We start from the raw sequence: 27,990 nt of genomic DNA, 5'->3' as shown, positions 1-27,990 counted from the left end.
CCGACTCAGCTTTCACACCCACCCGAAGCCTCCGCTCAGCCAACCTCGCCCTCGCCACAGTTCCTCGCATCCGGAAAGCCACCGCCAGCAGCAGATCCTTCTCCTACCTCGCCGCCAAGACCTGGAACACTCTCCCCACCAACCTATGACAGACCCAGGACCTGCAGGCCTTCAGACTTCTCAAGACCTGGCTCTTCGATCAGTAGCAGCCCCCCCCTCAGCGCCTTGAGACCCTCACGGGTATGTAGCACGCTTTAGAAATGCAGTGATTGATTGATTGATTGACTGAGATATTGCACTCGTATGAGTAACTCTAGCTTTCGAGATTGAATCGCCAAACAAATAACAGTAGAGAGGAGAATTCAAGTAACAGTAAAATCATAAAGCAATAAAAAAGAAAAGGATCATTTGTAGAAAGAATACTTGAATTATTTTACCACAAACTAGTATGGTGGAGAAAAGCAATTAGTACTTATTAGGAAATGCTAGAGATATGTGTGGCCAAGACACCAAAGAAATAGAGAATACAATGTACTTGAAATTATTTGTAAAGAATAAGTGCATAAGCATTATTAGAGAAAACAACACAGGAGATACATTATTTCTAGCAAGAAAACTCTAATTATTTAACAACCATTATTACTGTGTGTAAATGCATAAAGGATGTTAATAGGGGAAAACCGCTAGACATTTGTGTGGCCAAGAAAGAGAAGAAGGTGGAAGATACAGTAACCTCCAAAAATCATTTAAATGAATGAGAGGATTAACATAAATAGTATCTCGATGACCCACAATTAATCAAGGAAATTATAAGTTCCTGATACATCATTCAAATAAACTCTGAAAAGAGAAGAGTTTGCTTTATTTAACACAAGTAGAGTTTTTATGACGAAGGAAGATACAGTAAGGTCGTAATGAATGTACCTTTAAAATAACTAAAGAAACATATCTACAGCAAAGAATGCAGTCACTCTAGCTCTTAAAGAAGGATCCTGGGAAGCTGCCTGTGTTCAGGTTTAGGACAAAGGAACAACAGTGCATCAGTAGCCAGATAGGATAAAGTATATTTGAAAAAGGAATTGCAGATAAGGTCTTTGAATTTTACTACAACTTGAACAATGAAGAAAACACATAGATATTTGTGTGCTGAATACATTTACCATCTAGGATTCATAGAATATACATGTGTATATATGCATGTAAATAGTGTATTGCTGTGTTTGTATAAGAGACAGAAGAGGACACTCTTCCTTGTTCCCACATTGCTTTGCTTTTGTGTTTTGTACATAAAGTGATACGTGTAAGAAGACTGCATGCGATATTGGGCTTGATGTCATTTATGTACTTATATTTAATTCAGTCCAGTGGGGTGCACAGGCTATGTGGTATTTATCAGGTTTAATGTAATATGTTGGTCAAATAGTATAAAAGAATTGTAAATAGCACAGGGTGGTTCAGGCTATACACACACACAGATTTCACCCATCGGGTGAATGGTGGTAAACATGTCTAGCCCTCACTGTGTCAGGTGATCATATCTACACACAAATGCACACACAATTTGTACTGCAGTTCAACAACCACATACAAATTATAAGTCAGCTGTCATGCAAAGGAACGATTTCAATGATTAAACAAATACCCTTAAAATAAATTAAATAATGTCACATTATTAATGTTGATGATAATTCTAGAGAACAATACCCCTGATCTGTGCAAGATAGTTTCCTTTCTTTGAAGTGGGTACTCGGCTATGTGTCCCGTTCCTATTTTGTGAGTTTTGTAAAAAGATGTGCCCATTACAGGTGACAAAATGCAATGTACAACATCATTTGTCTGCATGATGTTAAATAGATATTTATATGGTTACCCAATACTGAAATAATCTATCCACATAAAACTATGTATTATACAATCCATATACTTTCCAGCAGATGAGAAAGATTTTGTGAATGACGGAAATCAGAGAAGAGCATGGTAGACTAGACAATACAACATATTAGGTGATCAGGATAGTATACAAAAATTCTATGTTTGTGTCTGAGCTAAGAACTTCATGACATAAAAAAACCAATGTAAGTCTTTTTTGCACTGAGCTCACAGTAGTTGGGGCTATTGCTATATCTTGCTGTGGTTTTGTGCTTTTGCCTTTTCCTACCTGGAAACACAACTATCGCTTCCAACCTAACTTTCTGCCAACATCAGCCTGCTTTATTCCTTGATGTTCTTCACAGGGGTCGGTCTAATTTTTTCGGCAGAGTCAAGCCAACGAAATTCAGGAGAATCAATGTTCATTCATCAGTACTCTATGTTTCAGGAGGATCTGAAGTGCAAACCTTGACTGCAGACTGCACTACTGGGCACTGGAATACCTGATTATTATGATCAATAAAGTCAGACCAAATTGTCAATATTACCTTCATCTTCTAAGTCTGTTGCTTTCTTTGTTTTTTTCTTCTTTGCCGTTTTAGATTTGTCTTTTTCTGAAAGTAACAGGGAATACAATTTGAATATTTTCATATCAATTAGTTTCCATTGGTAACTTTAGCATAATTACCTGGCAAATGAATACACTTATGCCTCAGTCATTAATTTATTCATTGTATTCTCATCCATGTATTTGCTGCATGTCTTTACTTTGCAGAGGGGAGAATACTTACATGTGGTACTTTGTACCCTCTGTGTGAGAAATACTTAAAGTAACTAAGTTGTGGTACTATTCCTAAGGAAAATATAATTTCTGTCAGGATGCACTGAAAGATAACAAAACCAATTTGTTTAAGTTACCAGGCTCCAAAGTACATGTGCATTGTGCTTCACGTGATGCTCATGCTATCACCTTTGGAGAATCAAAAAAAAAATGAGTATGCTCAAATATCCCAGAAAAAGATTGAATTCAATGGTTTCCATGTAACATTCCTTAGCTGCAGCTTTGCTAATTAGTCATGGAACTTCTTTTTTTTTTTAAATGTTTTTATTCATGGTTTTACATTTATTCCCCCCCCCCGATCCACCGTATGACGGACAGTAAGTATACGCACATTAACATCATGAGCATTACATTGTTTTTTCCTTTTTGTTTAACCCATCGTAACATAAACCAAGCTTAAAAAACAAAATCCTATATACATTACAGCCTTATAGGTACATTAGATTAAATTATATTTGTGAATCCCGCCATTGTGTAAGAGGGGTCCAGATTTTCATACCCCTTTTGCGCAGCTGATTACCTTTCCGTTGATAAATGGCTGTCTCAAGCTAGCCACTGCTGGAAAGAGGGTGCTAACGGGTCGAGCCAAGCGGAGGCTAGGCTTAACCGTAGGACAGCCATCGCTACAAATATGAACTCTTGGTCACTTTCAATGCTATCTGGTTCGTCTGCCCCAAGTACCATTGCCTCTTTCGACAAAGTTACCTCTCTATGAAGAACGGAAGATAAAAACCTCTCTATGTCTTGCTTTAAAGGGATTAATCCGGGGCAAGAAGCAAAGATATGTATGGAATCGGCAATAGGTAAGTTGCATCTCGGGCAACAGGTCCCTTTGCCGGTTCCCCATTTTGCAATCTTGTCAGGTGTATAATAAAGAAAAAAGCAGGTTTAGTAGAATTATGCCTGAAGTTTGGTGGAGATCAGAATAGTTTGAGCTAGCTGATAGGTGTGTAGAAAGCCTTTGTTTGAAATCTTAAATTTGCCTTGCCACTTCAATGATGTTTTCTCTAAGTCGTCCGGGAATATGGTCAACAGCAGTGCATAAACTCCACCTATAGTATGATTTTTAGAGTGTATGATCATCTCTACTAGAGTAGATTCTTCCCCCAATGTCCTGGCTCCAGGTTTGCGAGTTACAAAATACCTAATTTGGAGGTATTTAAAGAAATCCCGCCAGTCTAAGCTGTATTCTTTTTTCAAAGCTTCAAAAGATTTAATCCCCGGTGTTGTAAACATGTCCCCTAATTGTGAAATTCCTATTCTATGCCATTTGCTTACACAATTGTCCTTGAACACCATTGGTGGAAGAATTGGATTATTCCATATCGGTGTGTAGTGTGAGATTTGTCCTATTCCAAATGCTTCTCTTACGGCCTTCCATACTTTAAAACAGGTATAGAGAGTCTTAAATTTGACCTTTTTGTGGTAGCTGTCATGAATATGCCTCCATAAATAGCCATTACTAGAATTTCCAACTAGCAGTTGGAAGATCGATACTGTATGATCTTCTGTGTTATCCCCCTCTTGTAGTAGTTCTTTACTATAAAGTAATACACATGACTAATAATATCTTCTCAGATTAGGAAGGGCTAGCCCGCCTCTATCTTTAGGAAGAGTGAGATATTTATATGCTCGTCGGGGTTGTGCATATGCCCATATAAATCTTGAGAATGTACGTTCAATTGAGGTAAGCCACTGGTTAGAGAATTCTAAGCAAATTGCCCTAAATAAATATGATATTTTTGGAAAAAACACCATTTTGATTGCGTTTGCTCTCCCAATTATGGAAAGATGAAGGTTATCTAGGCGTCGTAAATCCTTATGCATTGAGTTCAGCATTGGCTTGACATTAATATCTACAACTTCCTCCAGGTTTGAGGAGATGATAACCCCCAGGTAAGTTGCTCCCTTTACTACTCTAGGGTCGTCCATCACAGTTTTTTGATTTAAAACAATTTGTGTCTTCCCCTGATTGAGTGCATAACCAGAGACAAGTCCAAATTTCACCGCCTCGGCCTCGATATTCAGCATTGCACCTATAGGATCTGGGGTGACTATAGCAATATCGTCAGCATATCCTAACGTTTTTGTAGCGTGTCCCTGTGATATGATAGGTGCAATGCTGTCATTTTTTTCCAGGTAGCGAATAAAAGAGTCTATGTATATTGCAAAGAGCAATGGCGAGCAAGGGCAGCCCTGGTGAGTGCCTCTGGATATAAGGAATTCCTTAGTTAAGTTTCCATTAACGGATACTACAGCCTTAGGATTAACGTACATTTTTTTGTGTGGCCTGGATAAACCCAGTTCGAAATCCCATCTTTGCCATTGCTTTCCAGAGAAACTGCAGTTCTGTTCCATCAAAAAGCGTGATAACCCTCTGGATATGATTTATTGTCGACCTCCCGGGAACAAAACCATGTTGGCTACTGGCAACTACTTTTTGTATAATTGGTGCTACCCGGTTTGCCAAGATTTTTGAGTATATTTTGGAGTCGGCGTTTATAAGAGTTATGGGGCGATATGACCCCAGGAGTTATGGGGGCTTCCCTTTTTTGGCAAAGATCACAATTTTAGCCCTGGACCAGGAGCTAGGTGGTTGACCCCCAGGGAAGATATGAATAATCAAGTCAATCAATATATGCTTGATTTGATCCATAAATGTGCTATAGAACTCTGAGGGGATACTGTCAAGTCCTGTTGCCTTCCCTTTCGGGAGACTCTTGACAGCCGTTAACATATCCTCTATACTAGGAGTTTCCTCTAGAGCCTGCTGTGTGTTTTCCTCAAGGCTGCCGCTTTCACAGTTCTTTAGGTACCTTTCTATTTCGGCTATGTTCCCACTGCTATCTTCAGAGTATAATTCTGTATAAAACCGATAAAAGGCATCCCTGATTAATTCTGGGTCTTTTAATTGTCCTGCCACTGGGTCTTTAATCTCCCTAATTAAGTTAACATTAGTTTGTTGCCGCATTCGAACAGCCAATTGATGACCCACTTGTTCATTTACTTCATATACTAGTTCTTTTCGTGCAGTGGCTTTCCGAACTGCTTTGTCTGTAAAAATATTAGTGATTGCTGCTTTAGCAACTGCTACTTGGGCTAAGCTACGCAAGATACACCCAGTTGGATCATCATCGCTGGTGGCTCTAACAAGATCTACTTCTGCTATCATGAGCTTATCCTGTAACTTCCGTATCTCCTCCTTCTCCCCTTTTTCTTTGATCTTACTGAGAATAGCATAGTCGCGCCCCGGATCCCGGCTTTTAGAGCGTCCCATACAATTTCTATTGAGGTGCTGTTAATATTCTCTGCTAAAAATTTGGGGATCCTATCTTTCATATGGAGACAATATTGGGAGTCATTCAATAGGGCTTTTTCAAATGTCCAAGGTGTTGGTTCTAGTTTAGCTAATGTAGTAGTTAAAGTACAAAAAAGGGGATTATGATCTGATAGTACGTGGGGCAATTTCACAATTCGACAGTCCTGGCTAAGCGAGTTTGATATAAGCATATAGTCTAATCTGGCGTGTGTATGGTGTGGATTAGAGTAGTAAGTGTAGCCTAAATCACTACTATTAGCGTTGGAAGTCTGCCAACTGTCCACAAGCCCATGTGCTAAACATAGATTCTTGATAGCACGAAATACCTTTGGTTTTCGCCCTTTATAAACCCAATCGTCCTTCAGAGACCAGTTGGACGGGAGATTTATGTTGGGATCCCCACAAACCAGGAGCGGAAGAGACCAGTGTGAAAGTTCGTTGGAGACCTCATCAATAACCACAGGATCATCTAAGTTACTCCCATAAATAGCACAGATGGTCATTTTTTGGCCTGTTTGGTAGTTACATTCGGTGATAGCTTTGGATTTGCTAAAACCATATCCACTCCCTTTAGCCAAGATGGCGACCCCCCGTGTCTTAGCCCCTTGTGAGGTAGCACACACCAATGTATACCCTAGTGTATTCAAAATATGGCTCTGTGTTCCTTCGATATGAGTCTCTTGCATGCATACAATATTTGCTCCCCAGTTTTGCAGGCCAATTGCCACTGTTTGTCTCTTTTTAAGATCGTTTAGACCACATATATTTAAAGATATTATTTTTATCCTGGCCATACTGCCGATGTAAAAGTGCCAAAGCTGTTGACCCCTTCTCTCAAATTTCCTCTGAACCCTACTTGTGTTTTCCTATTCTTTTTTTACATGGATTTTAATAGCCTGTCCGTCATTCCCATTCTCCCCCCACCCCAAGACCCACCCCCCAGCCCCCCACCAACCTTGGAGGTTACCTGGCTGCATCGCCAGGGGTGTAGCGTCCGTCCGGAAGCCCCACCGTGCCTCCCCTGAGCCCTCCCCGCATGAGTAGAAGATTTACAAAAAGAATAATTAAGGACAAAACATAAGCCCCAGGATGTGCCCGTTCTAGTAATCTATAATCCTATGAATCATATTCACAAATTCTAGTTTGATGGCTTGAACATCCTAATACCATTTCTACTAAAGTTAAAAAGAGAATAGAGTAAGTTAAGAGCAAGAGAGAATTTTTTTTTTTTTTGGGAGAACATATAGATTAACCTTTCTCTTTCAGAATACCTTGAACCGATACAAAGACCCTGCACCTAAGAAGGATAGAGGAAGGAAAAAAGGAGAGGAGAATAAAAGATTCTAATTCATTTGCCTTAATCCCCTATTAGAACACAATAGTATTAACCATTTTCCTGAGCTGAAATTTCATCAATTTATGCCCTAGCTTGTATCTCAGAGACAAAGCTACGAGTGGTCCCATTAAAGATGACCTTCAGTCTGGCTGGATTCTGCAGATACACAATAGCCCCCAACTTCTGTAGGGGATCGAAGAACTGCTTTAGTTTCCACCTTCTTTTGACTGTAGCGTGCGCGAGATCTGGCCTGGTAAAGAAGGTGAAACCTTCAAATGATTTTTTACTGTTAGGTCTTGCCAGATCAAATATGGCATCTCGGAGAAGAGAGTTGCCGAGAAACACCAGCATAGCCCGAGGGTATAGTTGTGGGGCCTGTACTCGTTTGTTGAGAGACAGAGGTAATCGGTGGGCCCTTTGTACTTCTCTGTCCCAGTCCCAGTCTTTCAGCTCGGGGAAAGTTTCCCTAAGAAGGGAAATCATGAATTTCCTAGGGTCATCCTTCTCGATTCCTTCGGGGACCCCTAGAAATCTAAGATTGTTCCTTCTTTGTCTGTTTTCCTGTTCTTCCATCTTCAACAGCAGATCCTTAATAGCACACTCCTGTTCCTCGCTGGATTTCTGGAAATTGCCGGCATCTTCCTCGAGTTGGTCCATCCTTGCTTCAACTGAAGCCACGCATCCCGCTATTGCAGCACAGGTTTTTCCCACCTCCTGGACTTTCCCGTGTAGTTTGTTAACTGCTAGGCGCAATCCTCGGTTGTCAAGTTTGACCTCAGCTTGGAAACTCCTGATGGACTGTAAGATGACCGCTAAAGGAGGGCCTTGGGTGGGCTTCTGTTGTGGGTTCTCGCTTCCAGCAGTAACCTCCATGTTAAGATGAGGTGGAACTTCTAAAGTGACAACAACATTAGGCTCCAGTTTCGACTTCATAAACAGTTTAAGCATTTGAAAAAGAACAGGCACCAATTTAAAATTAACAAATGCTGTTTTATATATTGACCGGAAATTTTGTTAAGATACTGATTTCACATTAAGAATTGATGTATTATTATTCCTATCCAGTGGCAATCTGCCCGCCAAAACACCCCACCGGACAGCCTCCCCCTCCCCCCCATTAGCATGGCAGGGGTACCGCGCCAGACGAAAAGACCGTCCGCTGCTTTTCTGCCGGTAAGCAATCGTCACGATTAGCTACCGGGCGGCAAAGCCTATAATATGGTGGCCGTGCCTTGCAGGCACCGCCATCCGTATTATGATGTGGGCAGTGTTATGCCTTTCAATGGCGGAGAGTCCGCCATGGAAAGGCATGCAGGAATCGTTTTGGGGGGCCCGTTGTGGGCCCCGTGGGGCAATTGGGTGAGGGGGGCTGCACTGGGCTACATTGGCATACACAAGGTGGCAGGCACCTCGCGGTGCCTGTCACCTTGTGCATACCAATGCACGCCATGCATTTCTACATTGTGGCGGGTGCTGCTCAAGGCAGCGCCCACCACAATGTTGAAAATGCGGAATTCAACCGCCAGGGTTGCGGTCGCATCCTAATTGGTGGTGCAGGACCGCCGCACCACTGGCTGCCGGTCCCTTGCACCACTAGGGTGGCCGGCGGACTGAAGCCCGCCTGCCATCCTAATGGACCCCTTATTGTCTATTGCTATGTAATACTTTCCTGATAATATTTTAGTTAGCTCTATGACTATTACTATATTTATTAAAATGATTCATGTAGTTATTATAAACATTGATGGTACTGGTTGTTATCACTGGATACAATGTGTTATTACTTATCGGAGAGACTACTATGAAAGACACTTGTTTGGCCACAAAGAGGTGGAAGTAGCCTTGAAACAATCACATATCAAACTATGAGTTTTGGCTAGGATTCCATCACACAATTGTGTATTTGTGAAACAAAATGGTGGCCCAACAAGTAGGTTACTTCTACTGCCTCTAAAGACATACACAAAAAGCAAGGCAATAAATGTACTCCACATTAGAGTTGGCAAAAATATGCAAAGCGTAGATCCTTTGCTCACACAGTACCTTCTTCATCAGCTGAAAGTATCCCTTTCGCTGGCTTCTTATTTGGTGATTTAGGGGAGCGTTTCATTGTCGACTTGCGGCCTTCGGCTGATGAAAGAGGGGCTTTAGCTGAAGGCGGTTCATCGGAGAGTTCTGCAGTGAAATAAAAACCTCTTATTAATAGGTTGTGCTCTGCTTCTCACTTTTACCACTTTTATTAGGGAAAACAAAATTCTATGCAGAGATGACTCACCAGTACTTCTTCTTTACATTGAGTATTCACTTCATCATCCTACTCCTCAATTAACAGGTGAACCAACATTTAAAGTGACACTTTGCATTAGAAAATATCCTAGACTTTCGGTCAAGATGCAGGAGTGACCACTCGTATTGCGTAGTGTTCGGCAGGGGGAGGGGGATCACACACAAAAAATCAGAAGTATAAATAAGGAAAAAAATCTTACCAACCCTGACGTCTGTCGCCTTGCTCCCGATCCTTGCGTCCTCCAGGAACTGCTGCACACTGCGCAGGCTCCTAGCTCCCAATCCCAGTGCTGCTCACATGCTGGTAATAATATTCCCAGCATGTGAGACGTGCCGGGTTCATTGTGAGTGCCTCGGTGCGGCGCTCAGACATAGACTGGGAGCCTGTATTGGTTTCTCCACCCAGCTGTACAACACAGCTCGGTGGAGAAAGCCTAAGTGTGCATGACGGTTTTGCCAGCCTATGTCCCTCAGCAGAACTGACAGCCCTAAAAGTGAATAGGCCACTTAATTCCTCTGAGAGGTTGCTTGATCCGAGCATAACTTCAAATCCTCTCCGTATTGAGTGAAGGAACGACTGCTGGGATTGAGAGCTTGACAGAAATTTGGATGAATCCCTATTGAAATCAGGTTTCCCACTTCTCCCAAGTTACCTTCAGAACCATAGTTGTGGCAATATAAATTAAAAGGTGTGTAATAATAATAAATTATTCCTCTCTTATTAGTTGAAGCAGTGAGACTGCTTGGTTTATCTAGAATACCAGCTAGACACTTCCTCGTAAAGCACTTCATGTTTTTCATTTGGGGATTTCTAGGAGGCCAAATATACAAATGATATGTCTCTGTGACAACACTCCACATTGGTTTTTTTAGGTGTGGTGTTAGCAAACACCTATTGATTTTGCACAAAAAAATACATCCAGTATACTTATTATAGGAGTTTTCAGCCTGCCCTCTTGATTCATTGGTCTGTTCTTCTGTCATTCACATTTTGTTTCCTACAATTAGAGCATTCAGCATGGAGCACTGGGACTAGAGTAGTTAGCCTCACTTTGAAATAACAGTAGGAGTGCATTATAATCATTAGTAGTCTGCATTGGCATATATTTTGTGTGACTAATGTATGAAAAAGAAAATAGGGGTACGAGATGTAAAAAGTATCACCATGATTATTGCAAACCACATGTGTGCTTTAGAAATGTAACTGGCGAGATTGTGGTGTTTTGTATTTGTACTTTGTGAAGGGATAACAAACTAAATGTGTTTTATGAATTTGATTTAACATTATATTCATGACAATAATAATGTACAATTAACCATTCATATATCTTAGAGTAAATGTTAAAAGAATGGCTTAGTAGTATTTTGAAAGGCACACATAATGCAACCTGTGGATTGTTAATTTTGCTTAACTGTAGGACTGAAAAGAATTTCTAAAAATCACTCCCCAGCTAACATTTGAATTCGCATTTGGCTTGCACTGCAGACTGTTGCATGTATCTTGTACTCCCACTGCAGGTGGACAAGAAGTTTTTAGTTGAGAGAAAGAGTTATTGTTTTAGTAGAAATAAAGGCATGAGAATAAACGCGATAACCAATGGGGGGGCGAGTTCTCTTAGGAGAAGGGGATGGCACCAAGGACGTACGGAATATCTCAACATGTGAACAGGGAGGTGGAGAAAAGAAGCTGGAGAATGCTTGCATTATGGAAAACACTAGCAGAAGTTGTGGGAGGTGCCTTGATTCAATAATTGCTTATGTTATGATGCAGTTAGGGACAGCTGACACTCTGCTTTAGGATGCTTAGATGTACAGGCCCCATCTTTGGCTGCTCTGACTTTCCGCTGCATGACCCTAGTTGGTGTTGCTTCTTTGGATGTCTTTGACAGCTGACACTTTTTCTCATCATTTCTGAAACTTGCCTTAGATTAGGATTTCCACTTTAGGGTAGAGTAGGAATAGTTAGGAATTTGTAGGGGGTTTTGAATGGAGCCTTTTTGTCTTCTTATAACCTATGTGGCCCTTATTGAGCTAGTTGTTTTGTTTTCTTTTTGTTGCATAGGGTGGATCGGGTCTGGAGATTTGGCGGCATATTTACAAGGGGATATCGCCACCAGAAGTTCACTTTTAATGACATTATGGTGGCAATATCCCTTTCTCCTTATTTACAAAGCAGTGTTAAGCCACTTTACGTGGCTTAACACCGCCTTGCAAATAATACCCTTTTCACGCTTCAATTAATATGAAAGGGGTGTGCAATGGGAGTTGCAGTGGGCATTCCACCATTTTGATGCTTCCCCATATTTACAAGGCTGGGGCACTGGCAAAAACTAAGATCAGAGAATACCTGGCCTTAGACTGGCGATACGAGGAGAAATTATTAACAGTTAGCAGTGAAGCCGAGGATATGGCACCCAAGGTTGCAGCAGCATCTTCTACAACGGTGGCTCGAGCGGCGAGGCAAGCACATGCACAGGCACTGCGGGAGAGCACAGAGCGGGTCGGCAAGATGGATGGTGGAGGTGCGGGAGGCTGCACAGATGGTGGTAACGCCAAAGTGTGGAGGAGCTGGAGGAGCCGCTGCCACGGCCGTAACCCGGAAAGGAAATCCGGCCGGCCCATCGGTGGCGGATCTTCTGCGCAAAGCCCCAGGTCTGCTTCCGGATCGAAGTGGGAAGCACAAGTCTGCTAACCCCTTAAACCCCGGCTCGCAACAGCTTGCGGTGTTGGTGAGCGAAATCCTTGATGCGGGGAATGTACGGGCGGAAGGAGCGATTCCAGAGACATCAGAAGAGCAAGGGGAGGAGGTTTTAGCCCCCAGGCTCAAAGGAAGCGCTCTCCGTGAATCAGATGGCAGAGTAAAAGAAGGTATGCAACCTCCTCTTTCTATTGCAATAATGAATGAAGACTCTGGATCGAGGGTTGATGATGGGGCAATGAATCTGATTGCTAGCAACTCTGGTCAAGTACTGCCCCTGGAATCAGCCTCAGATAGTCATAGTTTGGAAGTTCCCCAAACATCTCAATACCTCCAATCCATGCCAGCAGGCCATAGCGCTGCAATAATTATAGCTAGAGATGCTAATATCACAGAAATAAATGACTCAACCAGGCCAAAGGTAAATAATACTACTATTGAAATCGACAATGATATTGAGAAAGACCCCAGAGATTTCTTTTCCTTTTCTGAGGAAACAGAATGGTCTGATGACACCACATCAGAACTATCGGATGAAAGTGGTAGCGGCGAGAAAATAGGCGCAAAAACCTCTAATCCCAGAGCCAAAATCACTGTGAAGCGGAAAAAGAGACGTAATGAGGGGTCACACTTAGACTATACACCTACCAATTTACTCTTGAGCCACTCATCTGTACCTACCCCCATACGACAAAAGCTGCATTCTGCACACACTGATCCACCGACCCCAACCCTTGACACTGTTCTTCAAGCCATTTCTTCACACCGCGAGGAAACCTTGCAGGACGGTTGCAGGGCTCAAGCAGCATTACGCAAAGTACAAGGGTGGTGTGTAAGCTAACTAAGACATGCAGTACTTTTGGGGACAGATTGACAGAACTTGAGTCCAGAATAGTTTCTAATGAGTCGGGGATTACCTCAAACCAAGAAAGGGCAGAATCCCACGAGGCTGAGCTGGCAGACGTAAGGTGGAAGCTTGAAGAGTTTGAAAACCGTCAGCGCAGAAACAACTTGCGTATTTTGGGGGTTCCCGAGGCAGTGGAAGGGGACAATATTCGCCTATTTGTGGTAAAACTTCTTCAAGTCTCTCTACCAGAACTCTCTAGCTGGAACTGGGACGCAGAGGTTCAACGCGCCCATCGTATGCCATTCACGCTAAAGCAGCCAGTGAAACCGGGAGCATACCCCCGTGCCATTCTTGTATTTTTTGGCAATTTCTTGCTCCGTCAGGCAATTTTTGAAAAAGCACGGCCTGAAGCGAAACGCACCAGTAATGAGATATCCTATTTTGTGCGTCCTGATTTCTGCCACTCCACTGTCGAAAGACGGTGGAGGTTACGCCAGCTAATCAAACCTTTTCAGGATAAAAAAGCACAGGGCTACCTTAATAACCCGGCACGGCTTAAAGTAATCTACGGGGGCCAAATAAAGTTTTTTATTTCAGAAATTAAAGATAAGGAATATCTCGTTAAGATAAAAGCTAAAATAATCTCAGTCTGGTACTAACTGGAATAACTGGAATTACTGGAATAATGTGATGATATTATATAATGAATGAAAAATTATAGTATGCAATTGAATTGCTGAGTCACTCAGATGAGGGGTGGTGCAAAAAGAAGCAAAGTAGTTTAATATCAACATCTATATGATATGGATAACTCGGCATCTGAATGTATATAATTAATAATTATCAGGTTGGGCCCGGTGCACGCGTTGCATTCTCATCACTACCAGACTCTAATGGAGTCTGTATGCCTCACTACGGGTGTGGGGGGGCGTGGAGGGAAGGTGGAGGGCGGAGGGTGGATCGAGGTGGGAGGACAGGGGGTAAAAACACACAAAAAAAGAAGCAACTCCAATTTGAAAATGAGACTTATACATGGTATCACAGACTTTGTTAAATTAATAAAAAACATGCAAAAATCTGAAATGGCTAATTTGGGTAATAATGCCCCAAGGAAAATGTTTAGCCGCATCGCTGCGGCGGCTTTTCCCGCTGTGCGCGGCGGTTTTGTAAATACCGCGTTACATGACGAGCTCAGCTCGTCATGAGCACACGGCAGGTAAGCCTCATGACGAGCTCAGCTCGTCATCAGCGCGGAAGGGGTTAACAAATCAAAATGGGGAAGATAACGATTTGTACTTGGAATGTGGCAGGACTAAATGCTAGGAATAAGCGCGCCCGGCTGAGTGAAATAATTAAGCAAAATAAAGCCAACATAATCTGTCTCCAAGAAACCCACCTACCCTGGGACAGGAGGGACTTATTAAAAATTTGTGGTTATAATCTATTGGCCTGGTCCACACAAACATTGAATACTCGTGGTGTAGCTATTCTAGCCAAGATACCCCTAGGAAAACCCGTACGCGTAGCAGCGGATACCCAGGGAAGATGGGCCCTTGTAGAGCTGGCCTTGGGGCTAACCATTTGTTTGGTTTACGGGTCAAATCAAGACGACCCTTATATTTTTTGAAAATCTTGAATTAGAACTTGCGTCCTGGCCGGCTCACTTGTATTTTGTGGGGATTTCAACATTTCATTAGGTCCAGCCTTTAGGAAACAACAAAGGTACTCAGGCCGTAAACCAAGAGTATTTAATTCCATTAGCCAGCTTAGAGACAGTTATGATCTTGTGGATGTCTGGGATTATAAAAACCAACCCGAACCAGGATATACTTACTACTCATATCCCCACAATAAGTATGTTAGGATAGATTACATACTAGTCACAAGGGACCTTTCAAATCAAGCTACAATAAGTAAAAGGCCGAAGATAATATCAGATCATAATGCACTAATTTACTCAACGGATTTATTAGATTCACCAGACAACGTCCTAGCTGGACCTTTGACAGAAAACTTTTGGTTAACAGAGATTACATAGCCTTTATTACTAACTGGGTGCAGAAGTACTTCGATATAAACCGCTTTAGTGCTTCAAGGGGTGTGGTGTGGGACTGCTTTAAGGCTTCCCTAAGGGGGGAGACAATCATTTATGTGGCCAGAACAAAAAAATAACTTGACGATAAAAATCACTTATTGATGACAGAGCTAGCTAGAACTGAGGAAGATCATATCGCATAAATAGCTCAGGGGGAGGATGGGGCTCATACGATGCAACGCATGCTGCCATAAAAAACAGATCTAAACCGCGATCTTACACTAAAAGCAGCAGAAACCTATCGAACACATCAAAATAATCTGTATGAAAACGGAGAGAGGACTAGGAAACAACTTGCTCTACGTACTAGGCAAAGAATCTCTTATAACACCATCAAGTCTATTAAATCAGAGGGCCTCGTACACACTAACGCAACAGATATAGCCGAAGTATTCCAGCTGTATTATCAAAAATTATATCAAGAAAATTAGCAGTGTTGAAACTGGACTATCTCTAAGGGAATTCCTAACTAATACAGGATGGGATAGGGCCTTAGATACTACATTGAAAGAAAATCTTGAGAAAGAGATAACCCTAGTAGAAGTGCAGAGTGCTTTATTCTACCTTGCCTCAGGAAAGGCAGCAGGCCCCGATAAAATTCCTGTAGCTATATAAAATTCTGGAAGCACAAATCCGGCCTTTCCTTCTTGATCTGTTTATTGGTATACAATGGAGTGGTATCTCGCCAGATTCATGGAAAGAAGCTAATATAATCATCTTCCCAAAAAAAGGGCAAACCATCGGATCTTCCTTCTTCTTATCGCCCAATCTCTCTGATAAACTCCGATTCCAAACTATATACTAAGATCTTTGCTAACCAGCTAGGAAGGGTCATCGTGCATCTGGTCTCCCCCTGGCAACATGGCTTTATTCCCGGCAAATGTACCAATGATCACACTCGAAGAGTGATCTCACTCAAAAACAAAAAAAAAGTGATCTCACTCTTTGATGTCATGGCTGGGACAGGGGGCCGGATGTCGATGATCCTTCTCGATGCTGAGAAAGCCTTTGATCGGGTGTTGTGGGAGTTTCTCTGGAGTGTATTGGAGCAAAATAATTTTGGACCTATATTTACTATGGCTATTAGAGCAATGTACCAAGAACCAACAGCTAGGATCCAGGTAATGGGCATTGAATCTGGGATAGTTAGAATAACAGGAGGAACAAGGCAAGGTTGTCCATGCTCCCAATTATTATTTGCTATGTATATCAACCCCCTGATTGTCAAACTTATACAACCCCCCACAATAAAACCAATCACTGTTGGTACATTTGATTCTAAAATACTCGCCTATGCTGACGACGTGGTCGTACTAACACCTGAACCATCTGAAGCAAGTGTGGAAATTGAGGCTATTACACAGATGTTTGGAATCTATTCTGGATATTCTCTTAATAAAGATAAAACCATCATCTTATGTACTGAGAATACAGACTATAACGATCCCAGAAAAGCAGAAACAGCAGTATACCTTGGGGTATGTATAAGTACAGATCCAAGGCATTTGTAAATTAAACTATGAACCTTTAATTATGACAATAAAACCAGACTTAATGCGAGTTAATAGCCTACACTTATCAATTATTGGTAGAGGTAACTATCTTAAAATGAACATACTTCCTAAAATACTATACCTGTTTTGGGCCAAACCTTTACTTATTGATGACAAGATAAGTTAATCCCTCGAATCCCAAATGGCTAAATTTGTTTGGCAGTACGGTAAAATTAGGAGTTCTTTGAAATATTTATCGTTGCAACAGGATAGGGGGGATTAGCTATCCCAAATATCGTGTTTTATTTATGGGCTGCTCTTCTTCAATAAATGGCTCCGCTTTTTAACACTTGTGATTACCAGGAGAATATAGGAGACACAGGTATACCATCAATCTATGAACTGTCAATAGGGGTGAAAGCCCGAGGGCTCCTGCTTAGACAACTCGAGCCAAGCTATTTCAAAAAAGCTAGATTTAAAGTGATCAACAGTGCATGGAAGGTATGGGGGAAAATCACAAAATATATGGAAATCCCTAAATTTAACAGGCGTACTCCCCTCTGGCGCTCCTCATTATTACCTGAGCAAACTAATGATGCTATCGCTAAGAAATGGGGAAATCTTGGAATTATTACAGCAGGGTATTTTCTCGGTGATGATCCAAATGTCAGATTTTTAAACCTACAAAGAAACTTTAAAGTATCCAATAATGACTATTTTATATATATTCAATTGAATACAATTCTGAGCTTGAAAACCCCTAATATTACACTAGAAAAGATCCCTCTGTTAGAAACTATAATCAACCACATAACTAGAATTCGCACCATTTATAGTATGTTACTTGGGAAACTTTAAGAGGATCTCGAACATACTGAGGTTGCATGGGCAGACAAATTGGCTAACCCAAATGTGGAAATAGATATTAGCTTACTATTAACATCTGGAAGCTTTTAAGCTCCAACCTGAGGGCCCAGATGTATAAGACCATCTATAATCTATATTAAACACCTGCTAAGCTTTATGCATGGGGTAAAAGACTAAATGACAAATGTCCTAGGTGTGGAAGGGGCCCAGCTACATTAATACATATGTTTTATGAATGTGATAAATTAACATCTTTTAAAAGAATGTTGTCTGAATATTGGGAAGAGGTGTTTGGGTATAAACTGGCTGAATCTTCTACACTCTATATTCTTGGTTATGATAGCACTTTAGATCTAAGTATAGAAGATGAATTATGTTTGTTTATTGGTACAGCAGTATACAGAATTATATTGGCAGCATGCTGGAAAGATGTAGATCCACCAACTTTTCAAATGTGGTTACCTCGCTTCCTATGGATCTATAACCAGGAAAAAGCTATCTATGCTACTAGAGGTAGACGTGCCAGAATACGTGGCACTAAGATCTGGTCCCCAATAGAAACTTGGAGTACAACCATAAGGAATCTATAACTCGAACTATACTTAGTATAATTTTTATTGTAATGAACAGTTGGTGTATAATGATTGTAGTGAATTTTGACTTTATATTTAGCCTTCGTAATTTTTTGATAAACTCATGATTTGTAATTCTTTCATTTATTTGTATATATACTTATAGAAGTTGCTTAATAAAAAAAAAAAGAAGGGAATCTATACCGATTCAAGTGATTCCCGGCTGGTTGAGGTTTTATTATAAGAGTGCAATCTTTGAGTTATTGCATTCTGTTGGTTCTTTTTCTGAAGTAGGCCATTGTTGTTTGAATGTAACGAGTGTGTGAAGAATTTGTGAAGGAGAGTGAACTGCTATGAGGAGTGAAAATTACATCAGAGTGTGCTGCACTGGAATAGATTGATTTAAATATTCTTAAACAAGTTTAGGGGTCCAAAAACCCTTTAGAGTGTATTGAGCTCCTCTACAGCAAGGATGGAGATATACATCCTCCCTTTAGTATACTCTCTATCATATGTACCAGTCTGTCTCTGATACTTCTATTTCTTTTGAAAGAAAAGAGTGGTTTTGGCAAGTGTGAATTGGTTAGATGTTAAAATGTACCAATACTTGTTAATTGTGCGTTTAACCACGTTGGATGTGGAGTTGTATATGGTTACACAAATCAGTGATTTTGGCTCTGTTTTTTTTGTCTTCTCAAGTAAGGCTCCCTTGTAATATTGCGTACCCCCTTGTTTTGTCTTGCAGAGGATGCGATCTGGGTATTCACATTATTTTAGTTATTTTGAGAGGTTGTTCGACACGTCCATAGTTTAAGGCAGAGTGGCACTAACATCCAGCTAGTACTAGACATGTTGCTAGCAACTAGGCAATCAGATAACTTGGCCTCCTCCCTCTGGACGAGCCCCCTCCACCTGACGTATCAGCCTCTCCCATAGCAGGGTGGGTGGATCATTTACCCGGAAGCTAGGCTGCTGACGAACCTCGACCCACGGGTCGGCCCGGTTGTACATGAGTACTTAAGACAGGAAGCACTTTTCAGTCGGTCACCGCAAGCAGGGGAGCAGAGCACAATACAGGTTTGTGAAGGGATGAAACCTTTGATGGAGTAAGTCGGTCCTACCTAAAACACCGGGGCATTCGCTGCACAAATCTGTGCTTGCATTTTATGGCATGTACATTGTACCTTTTTTCTCATTACAGGTAATTCCTAAAATAGAAGCAAGTTGAAGTTTTTTATACATTTTGACATGCAAATTGTATGCTAAATGTAAGTATCTCACGTTAGTCATGTCCTCCGGCAATGACCCCTCCTTGCTACCCACCCTCACAAAACGCTGGCCGACAGAATAGGGCTGAAACATGTTGGTGTTTTAGGGTTAGTGGACCCTAACCCTCACCCACTCTAGTAGTGGCATGCTTCATCATCGGGTTCACAAGAGCAGGGTGGGCTTGACCATATTCCAAGGCGCACTAATGAAGATGGGCCATATGGGGATGTAACTTTAAAAATAAAATTCCTCCCCCACTCTAAAAGTATCCTTCTTTAGAAGAGTGGCAGGGAAGGTTAAAAAAAAATGTAAAAAAAATGTAAATATGGATGTAATATCCATATTTACATTTTTTTTACATTTTTTTTTAACCTTCCCTGCCACTCTTCTAAAGAAGGATACTTTTAGAGTGGGGGAGGAATTTTATTTTTAAAGTTACATCCCCATATGGCCCATCTTCATTAGTGCGCCTTGGAATATGGTCAAGCCCACCCTGCTCTTGTGAACCCGATGATGAAGCATGCCACTACTAGAGTGGGTGAGGGTTTTATTAAAAAAAGAGTGAAGTCCCCGTCCCACCCATAATAGTGGCTGTATTTTCATTAGCCGTACCAGTGGTCCCCCGCCTCTGTTTTTTCCTAAAGGAGCCAGTTTGACTCTGGACGGGATACTTGTTTGTTTGTGGATTAGCCTGCATTAGTGACTGATGAAGGAAAGATGAGGGAAGAAGGAGAGAGAGGACAAAAGGGTAAAGGAGGAGAGGAAGGCAACAGTGATGTTGGGGATAGTTGGTTAGATGGGCTGTTGGCAGTACGTCCACCCCGTGTAACCAGTCATACAGGGGAAAGCACAGATGCCACTAATAATACTGTTAGTGCTTCAACATTGTATTGTTGGAACTCAGAGAATTTAAATTTGAAGTTGAATTGTATACTACGAACGAGATGAAGAAAAGCAGGTGTGTTAGAGCGATCAGAGAGATGTTTAGTGGAGATGTGCATGTTCCTAATAGAATGGGTGAAGAGGCACCGCTGGAGGATACGCTAGTTCACTATATGGTGATGAACGTTGGACACGACACCATTGTTAGGTTAAAAAATTGGCATAGGATCACCAAGAAAAAGGGTGCATTGGCATTTCCAAGCAATGGCACATTCAATTTGCTAATAATCTATCATTGGTGGGGAATGTTGTTTGCAATTTAACCACTACCTAGACCCACACAGATTGAAGCGTTCAATGCATGGGAGCAAGCAGCACATGTCAAAATGAGGGACCAATACAAAGGGAAAATTATGAAAGTGATGGGAGCATACGCAGATGTGAGGAGGGACCATCAACAAAAAAGGTGGAGGATAGACATGATTGAGGGAGAGAGGTTGTAGCCTGCATTAGTGACTGATGAAGGAAAGATGAGGGAAGAAGGAGAGAGAGGACAAAAGGGTAAAGGAGGAGAGGAAGGCAACAGTGATGTTGGGGATAGTTGGTTAGATGGGCTGTTGGCAGTACGTCCACCCCGTGTAACCAGTCATACAGGGGAAAGCACAGATGCCACTAATAATACTGTTAGTGCTTCAGCTCCAGTGGCTCCCTACCCAAATGTTGTAGGGATCCTCATGACCGGGAAGTCCCACTCTGTGGGGGAAGGAGGAAATGTAGACAGATGTCCCGGAAGTCCCTGGGAGTTGTTATTCCAGTCCTACTTCGATGATTCCAGATGCTCCTATTTTACTGGTTACTATTGGCCCTATTGTTCCTCGATACGATCTGTACCCCATTGGGAATGGGAATAAGGGAATGTCCATCATCATAAAGGGGGGAGCATCAGAGGAAAAAGTAGATAGTCCTCACATGACATTCATTCCCTTAACGCTGATGAATGTGAGCACCCCTTGTGTGGTGACTGCAGATCTCTCTTCAGTTCAAATATGGCCTCGAACTGTTAGGCCCCTTTCTGAACTAACGGGTTTAGACTCACCTGTCTGGGAGACACTTCCCAGAGTGTGTAACACCATGCCATGAGAATCCACTATTACACAGAGATCACTTGAGAGTCAGAACATATTTGATGTTCTGGGTTTAGAGAAATGGTTGAAAGAATGTAGTAATACTAACAAGAGTCAGAGTACAGAGCCAAGTCAAGGTAGTCTTAACCCCTTCCATGCTGGGCCGTTTCCGCCGCTGTGCGGTAAACAAAAGAACAGGGCGGGCCGTGACAAACCCCAGCCGTCATCAGCACACGAGCGCCGCAGAGCGTGACGGCTGGGGTTCGTCACCAGCATGGAAGGGGTTAAATCAGCTGTAGAAGTGGATTTGGTGGATGTGCTCAAGTTGAAGACTGAGTTGGATGCAATGATAAGTGCAACTTTAGAACTTTATCGGATAGACTTTTATCAACATAATAAATTGTTGTTCATTAGTAATGATGTTACTAGGAGCGCAATGGAGGCACACCAAAAGTTATCTGAATTGGCCAGTAAGTTTGAAGTTGACATAGAATGAACTAAAGTGTTGCAGAAAAATCACCAACTTGCCTCTAGTGATCAAGGCATAGAGAATTTGAGAGTGCCAGAACTCAAAACACAAATTCGGGAGCTGATTTTATGCATATGAATTTGGAGCGCATTGGATAAGTGGGACGAGAGGTGGGTGAAAAGGAAGGCTTCTAAAGATAAAGGCTTGAGTGTTTAATCCTTTCTTTTATTAGAAGTACCAAGCAGAGGTTATGTACATGTGCCATGGAGTAGGGTTGATCTAGCAGCATTTACAAATGATTTCCCGAGACTGACAGAAAAGCCAGTGGAGTGGTACGATAGGTTGATCGTTTTGTGAAAATCTCAACTGCACTATGGATTGACTTTAACATACTGTTTGAAATTGTGGTTCCAAGTGATTTGTGGTCAGTGTGCAAAATAGCTATTGAGTGGTCTGATGGTGAGCTGAAAGAGATCCAGTGGTGCATGGTCCGTCACAGGTGGTGATGAAAAATAGGATCAGGTGATTACTTGGTTAAAGAGATAAGTGGTTCCATTGGATGTTCACTGGGTTAAGATTGACATAACTACACAAGCCTAAAGAGACAGTTCATGCTTATTATGAGAGGTTGTTGCAGGCTTTTAAACAGTACAGTGGGATATATACCCTGGAGCTGAAGGGCATGGGACAGTTTGTATCTACTTTCATAACAGGGTTGCAACCTGAAATTAACCTAATGATCCACCAGCATTTAATTTGTTGGCAGAATACGTCTACTGATGAAATTATGCATTTGCAGCAATAAAAACGACATAAGACATAAAAAGACTAAGGAGAAATTGATGTTGGTGCAGATAAAGGCTGCTCAGAGAGGAGGCCGAGTCCTGCCATACAACGGAAATGAGGTCCCAATATCAGGAACATACCAACAAAGAGTTTAAGCGCAACAGGGCGAAGGAATGCAGGGGCAAGGAAGAGGTGTTCCAGTAGTACCAAAAACCGGAGGGGGCGTGGCTACCCTAAAGAAAATCAGTCCATGCCACTATTACAATAGGGTAGTGCATTGGAAGCATAAATGTCATCTAAATCCTGCAAATCAGGATCAGAATGTGGGTGTCTGATCACCCACAAGGTAATGTTGAACAGTGTCAGATTGTGCATAGACCGAGATCCCAAAATATGGGAGGACCCCAAGACCCTATGATGCAGGTGCCACAGCCTTTGATGCCACCGCAAGCCTTGTAGAATGTCCTTATAGTAATACACCATTCAGGCAATATCCCATTTTTGAAGCTTTCAAAGACACCGATCAGTCCTTATGACGGTGCCTTAGAGGGGGGAGGTAGACTATACACTTGGCGCAGGCTTGGAGCTAGACTAGAGTGGACCTTATGTCGATGCTGATGTAGATGGTCACAATATCACCTTTATGATCGACACTAGTGCTAACGGCTCTACTGTGAGACCAGCGGAGGCAACAAACCTACCCCTCTTGGGAAAAACAGTCCAAGTTGTAGGTGTTATAATTAAGAGAATTTCCAATCCCTTTACCGAAGACGTCCCTATGAAGATAGGGACCTTTGAGGATAGCCATCAGTTTATGGTATGGGATTCAAGCCCCGTGAGCTCAGACAAAAGATGAGGATGTGGTATTTTAATTGGCAAATCAACATTTGGGTGTTTCATTGTACCCCTAATTGACGGTAGAGGACTGGTCACAAGATTTCAGAGACACGGTGTCAAATGTTATTTGAGATTTTATGGGAAAGGACATAGAACATATGAAAGGAGTTGAGCCTGCCCGTCTGCAAATTAATCCCAATGCAGAATATCCAAGAACACAATAATACAATTTGACACCAGAAACTAATTGCTGGGATCAGACTTGTGATCGAGTCCATGATTGAGCAAGCTATTTAGAAGGAGATCCGGGGGACCCCATTCAACCCATTCTGGATTTACAGGTGCCTAGCGGTAAAAACCGCATAGTGCAGGATCTCCACAAAATAAACAATGTTGTGGTTCCTTGTTGTCCCATGGTACCGAATCCATCTGTGATATTGTTTCAGATTCCATGTGAGTCCAAATGGTTCACTGTTATTAATCTTTTCCAGGCCTGGGGGATCGCGTTTTTACGGGTTGTCGTGAACCACAAGGCTAAATGGAGAGCCCTTCTATCTTTAACCAGATTTTGAAGAAAAACCTTGAGTCTTTGGTCATGCCCTGTAATTTGATCCTGGTGCAGTTTTTCGAAGATCTTTTGGTTTCCTCGAATACTCAGGATGCTTGAATAATTGATACCATTGGGTTGTTGAACCATCTAGCTGAGAATGGACATAAGTTGCAGTACTGTCTGACTGAAGTCCTATATTTAGGACAGAGGATTGCAAAAGGTGTCAGAAAGTTGTCACTAGAGGGAATATCGGTGATCATGCAAATGAATTTGCTGCGCACACAGAAGAAAGTCAGGATGTTTTGGGGAATAGTGGTCTACTGTCACCAGTGGATACTCAGTTTTTTCCTAGTGGCCAAACCTCTACAGAAGGTGACATACCAGGATGTGTCTGATCCAATGCACTGGGACAATGATTGCTTGAATGCGTTCCTGGAGTTGAGAGAAAGACTTTGCTGTGCTCCGGCACTGGGAATGCCTAATTACAATGAAGTGTTTTCGCTCTTCTGCCATGAAAGGGAGGGCTGTGCTCTCTCAGTGTTGACTCAGAATCATGGAGGTGTCCGCAGACCAGTAGCATACTTTCCAGCTGTCTGTAACGTCTCAGGGGTGGTGGAAGCTGCTGGTCTTGAAGGAATATTCTCTGCACAAGTGGCTGAATTGATTGCCCGACCCGCACATGTTGATTCTTAGACCAACTGAGGGTGACAACATTCACCAACAGCCAGTATTATGGCTTTGGCATGGTGCATGATTTTGGACAGTTATGGTCTCAGAGAGGTTTTATGACCTTGTCAGGGCTACCTATTCAAACAGGAAGGTTGTGAGAAAACAGCTGGAGGTTTTACAGTTGCCTCAGGAGGTTGCAATCGTCAAATGTCCTGCTCATTGTAAAGGAAATTACTATGGGCCACATGCATCAAAAGAAAAACTGGTCGCAAACGGGCAGATTCTCAGAATCTGCCCATTTGCTACCGGTATTTTTGCATTTGGAATGCATCATCCCAAATTCAAAAATCTCAATTTAAGTAATCGCTAAAATAGCGATAAATAAATTGCAATTGCATTAAGGGAATCGCAAATTGCAATTCCCTAAATGCAATGCATAATACATTCGCAAATAGCGATTTCGCCATTAGGGGTCACAAATTACCATCAATTTGAACTTGATGGTAATTTGCAAAAACTTTTAAAAATGCACTAAAGTACATTTTTCAAAGTTCCATGTTACACACACACATGCCCTTGGGGCATGTGTATACACAACATCTGCACATAAGCATATTTCAGGGGTGCAACAGGGTGTTCTTTTGGTACCCTTGCACCCTTGAAGTTGCATGCGCAATTTAGTGAGTACCTATTGGGTACCTGCATTTTGCGCATGCCATTCCCATTCATTCCATTGGGCCTTTAGGCCCATAGGAATCAATAGGAAGCCATTCCTTAATTTCGACTCGCAATTTGCGAGTCGCAATTAAGGAATGTCTAGGAATCGCAATTTTTTTGCGATTCCTACATGCATAGGCTTTTGGGATTCTATAATTGCGGTTTCTTAATAATCACAATTAAGGAATCGCAAAAGCATAACCTGATGCATGTTCCCCCTATGTTACTGTTGGAAATAAATACTCTGACAAAGTGGCACGTTACTGTGCACTGAATGCTTGCAGTTTCAGTGGGGAGTACGCAAACGAACAGAGTGATGAGACTGATCTCAACCTGTTGATGACAGTTGCTGATACTTGGGATGAAATGAAAAGTTTACAAGAGGTTTTCGAGAAAGAGTAGTCAGGCTGGATTCGGGCTGGGTGTGTAAAAAGAGATAATGACATTTGAGTTTTGAATGATGGGAGGACAGTGTTGCCAAATAGTTTGCTACATCCGATGGCGAGGCATATTCATGGACCAACCCATGTGGGAAGGGATGTGATGGTGAGGTCGTTCAGGCAGTCATCGTCCACATGGGAGGTGCCTTGATTCAATGATTGCTTATGTTATAACGGAGTTAGGGACAGCTGACACTCCGCTTTAGGACGCCTAGAGGTGGAGATCTCATCTTTGGCTGCTGTGGCATTATGCTACATGACACAGGTTGGAGTTAATTTTTTGAAAGGCTCTGACAGTTGACACCTTTTCTGATTATTTCTGAAACTTGCCTTAGACAAGGATTTCCACTTTAGGATAGAGTAGGGATAATTAGGGATTCGTAAAGGTTCTGAATGGATCCTCCATGCAATCCATCCCACATTTTTGTCTTCTTATAACCTATGTGGCTGTTATTGAGCTAGTTGTTTTCTTGTGCGACACGAAAACATCCCAGTTCATACACACCCTGTTTCCTTTCTAAGCGCTCATGCTCAGACACATGTTATATGGTGTGCAAAAAATGCACAGCACATAAGCTTTCCTTTATAAAGATACTCATTGAAGTAGGTCTATTCATATACAAATGTGCATACATGTAATCTGTATAAGAATTTGTCAAACAGCATCTAAAATGTTAAAAACCCAATAAAGAAAATTAAACAAAAACAGTTGAGCTAGTTGTTTTCTTTTTGTTATTTAGGATGAATCAGTTCTGGAGAATTCGTTTCAACCTATTTACTCTGTATTTCTATACCCTTATTTTGAGGTTGCTGCATATTAAACTGTTTCAGAGTTTGTAATAAACAAACTAACAAGAGTTTAGTTGTCGACCTGAGTTCTGGCCTAACAGTTTAGTTAATCTGGAATTTGGGCATTCTGGAAAGGAGTATTCCCCAATAACTCTTCTGCTGCACAACAAGACCATTGAGCGAGCTGTTGAGGGTATGGGCTCATACTTTCACAGCCTACTTCATCTACTGATTTCCTTCTGTTGCTTTCTGTGTGAGTGACGGCATTTTGTCCAAGCACAATGTTGTCACCCATATAGAAAGTAGTTTCCTCACACTGCGAGGACCATAGACCAATGTGTTTTTTTTCAAAGAACAAATGTTCACTGCTACCAGGCTCTCACTAACACAACCTGCTTGCTTTTTGTTATCATATGTTATCCATTGAGACATGTCTGAGCTCGCACCGTTCCTGCTGCTTCAAAACATATGGGGTTGCCCTTGCTATCGATGCATACCATTTGGCCATCACAAGCCCCTGTTGCTACTGCCTCTGTTCCTCCCTTAGGTCGCCTATTCCCGTTCAAGGGCACCGAGTCGTCATACGGTCAACGCCCACCCCCTTCACTAGCAGCCCTCCCCACCCTGCGCAGGGAGGGAAATAGAAGGGGACAGATTTATGAAGGATTTTTCCCATGTTAAAAATGACGCACCGGCGGCGCAAGGCCTTCATAAATCTGCCCCAAGAAGCGTGGACGAGTTCTTCACTTCTGTAGCCACTGGGCTTTCTTTGACCTGCAGCTGCCCAAAGGCATTGCAGTAAATGAATGTTGCCCTGAAAATTCATTACAATGCGATTGCCCTTTAATATGCAAAAAGCATGAGAGAGAATGTGGCTGCTCAGCCTCTCTGCGCCCAGATTACAGATTAAAATTGCGGGTCTTTCATCTGCTAAGTGTACCGGTTATGTATTCCTTATACCCTCTGCCAAAAACGGACGCAATTTTCTCCAGAGCAAAAATGCAATCAGTAATTCCATATGCCGAAGTGAAGCACCTGACCTTAGAGAAGGGTAAGCTCCATGCATGTCCTTCCCAGACAGACTGAGCCAGAGTTCTGAGCACGGATCTCACTGGGAAATGCACTCAGTGCCATGTACAGCCCTACCTTCGGCATACCGACAACTTTGGGGTCCATTAGGATGGCAGGCGGCCCTAGCGGTGCTGGGACCAGCTGCTAGTGGTGCGGCGGTCCCG

At 42.1% G+C, this 27,990-nt stretch overlaps 1 protein-coding gene across 1 annotated transcript in view; it reads right to left on the bottom strand.

The window, feature by feature from the left end:
* PRG4 (proteoglycan 4) overlaps positions 1-27,990 on the bottom strand; it is a 486,064-nt gene that overhangs the window by 180,179 nt on the left and 277,895 nt on the right. Inside the window, exons 14-15 of the mRNA XM_086956081.1 lie at positions 9,409-9,540; positions 2,418-2,483 (exon numbers count right to left, since the gene is read on the bottom strand). Of these exons, the coding sequence (XP_086812207.1) occupies positions 2,418-2,483; positions 9,409-9,540 (198 nt within the window). The remainder of the gene's footprint in view (positions 1-2,417; positions 2,484-9,408; positions 9,541-27,990) is intronic.

This window comes from Lissotriton vulgaris, chromosome 1_1 (assembly GCF_964263255.1).
Source record: "Lissotriton vulgaris chromosome 1_1, aLisVul1.2, whole genome shotgun sequence".
In the NCBI taxonomy this organism is placed as follows: Eukaryota; Metazoa; Chordata; class Amphibia; order Caudata; family Salamandridae; genus Lissotriton; species Lissotriton vulgaris.
This window is presented reverse-complemented; position numbering and strand designations above follow the sequence as displayed.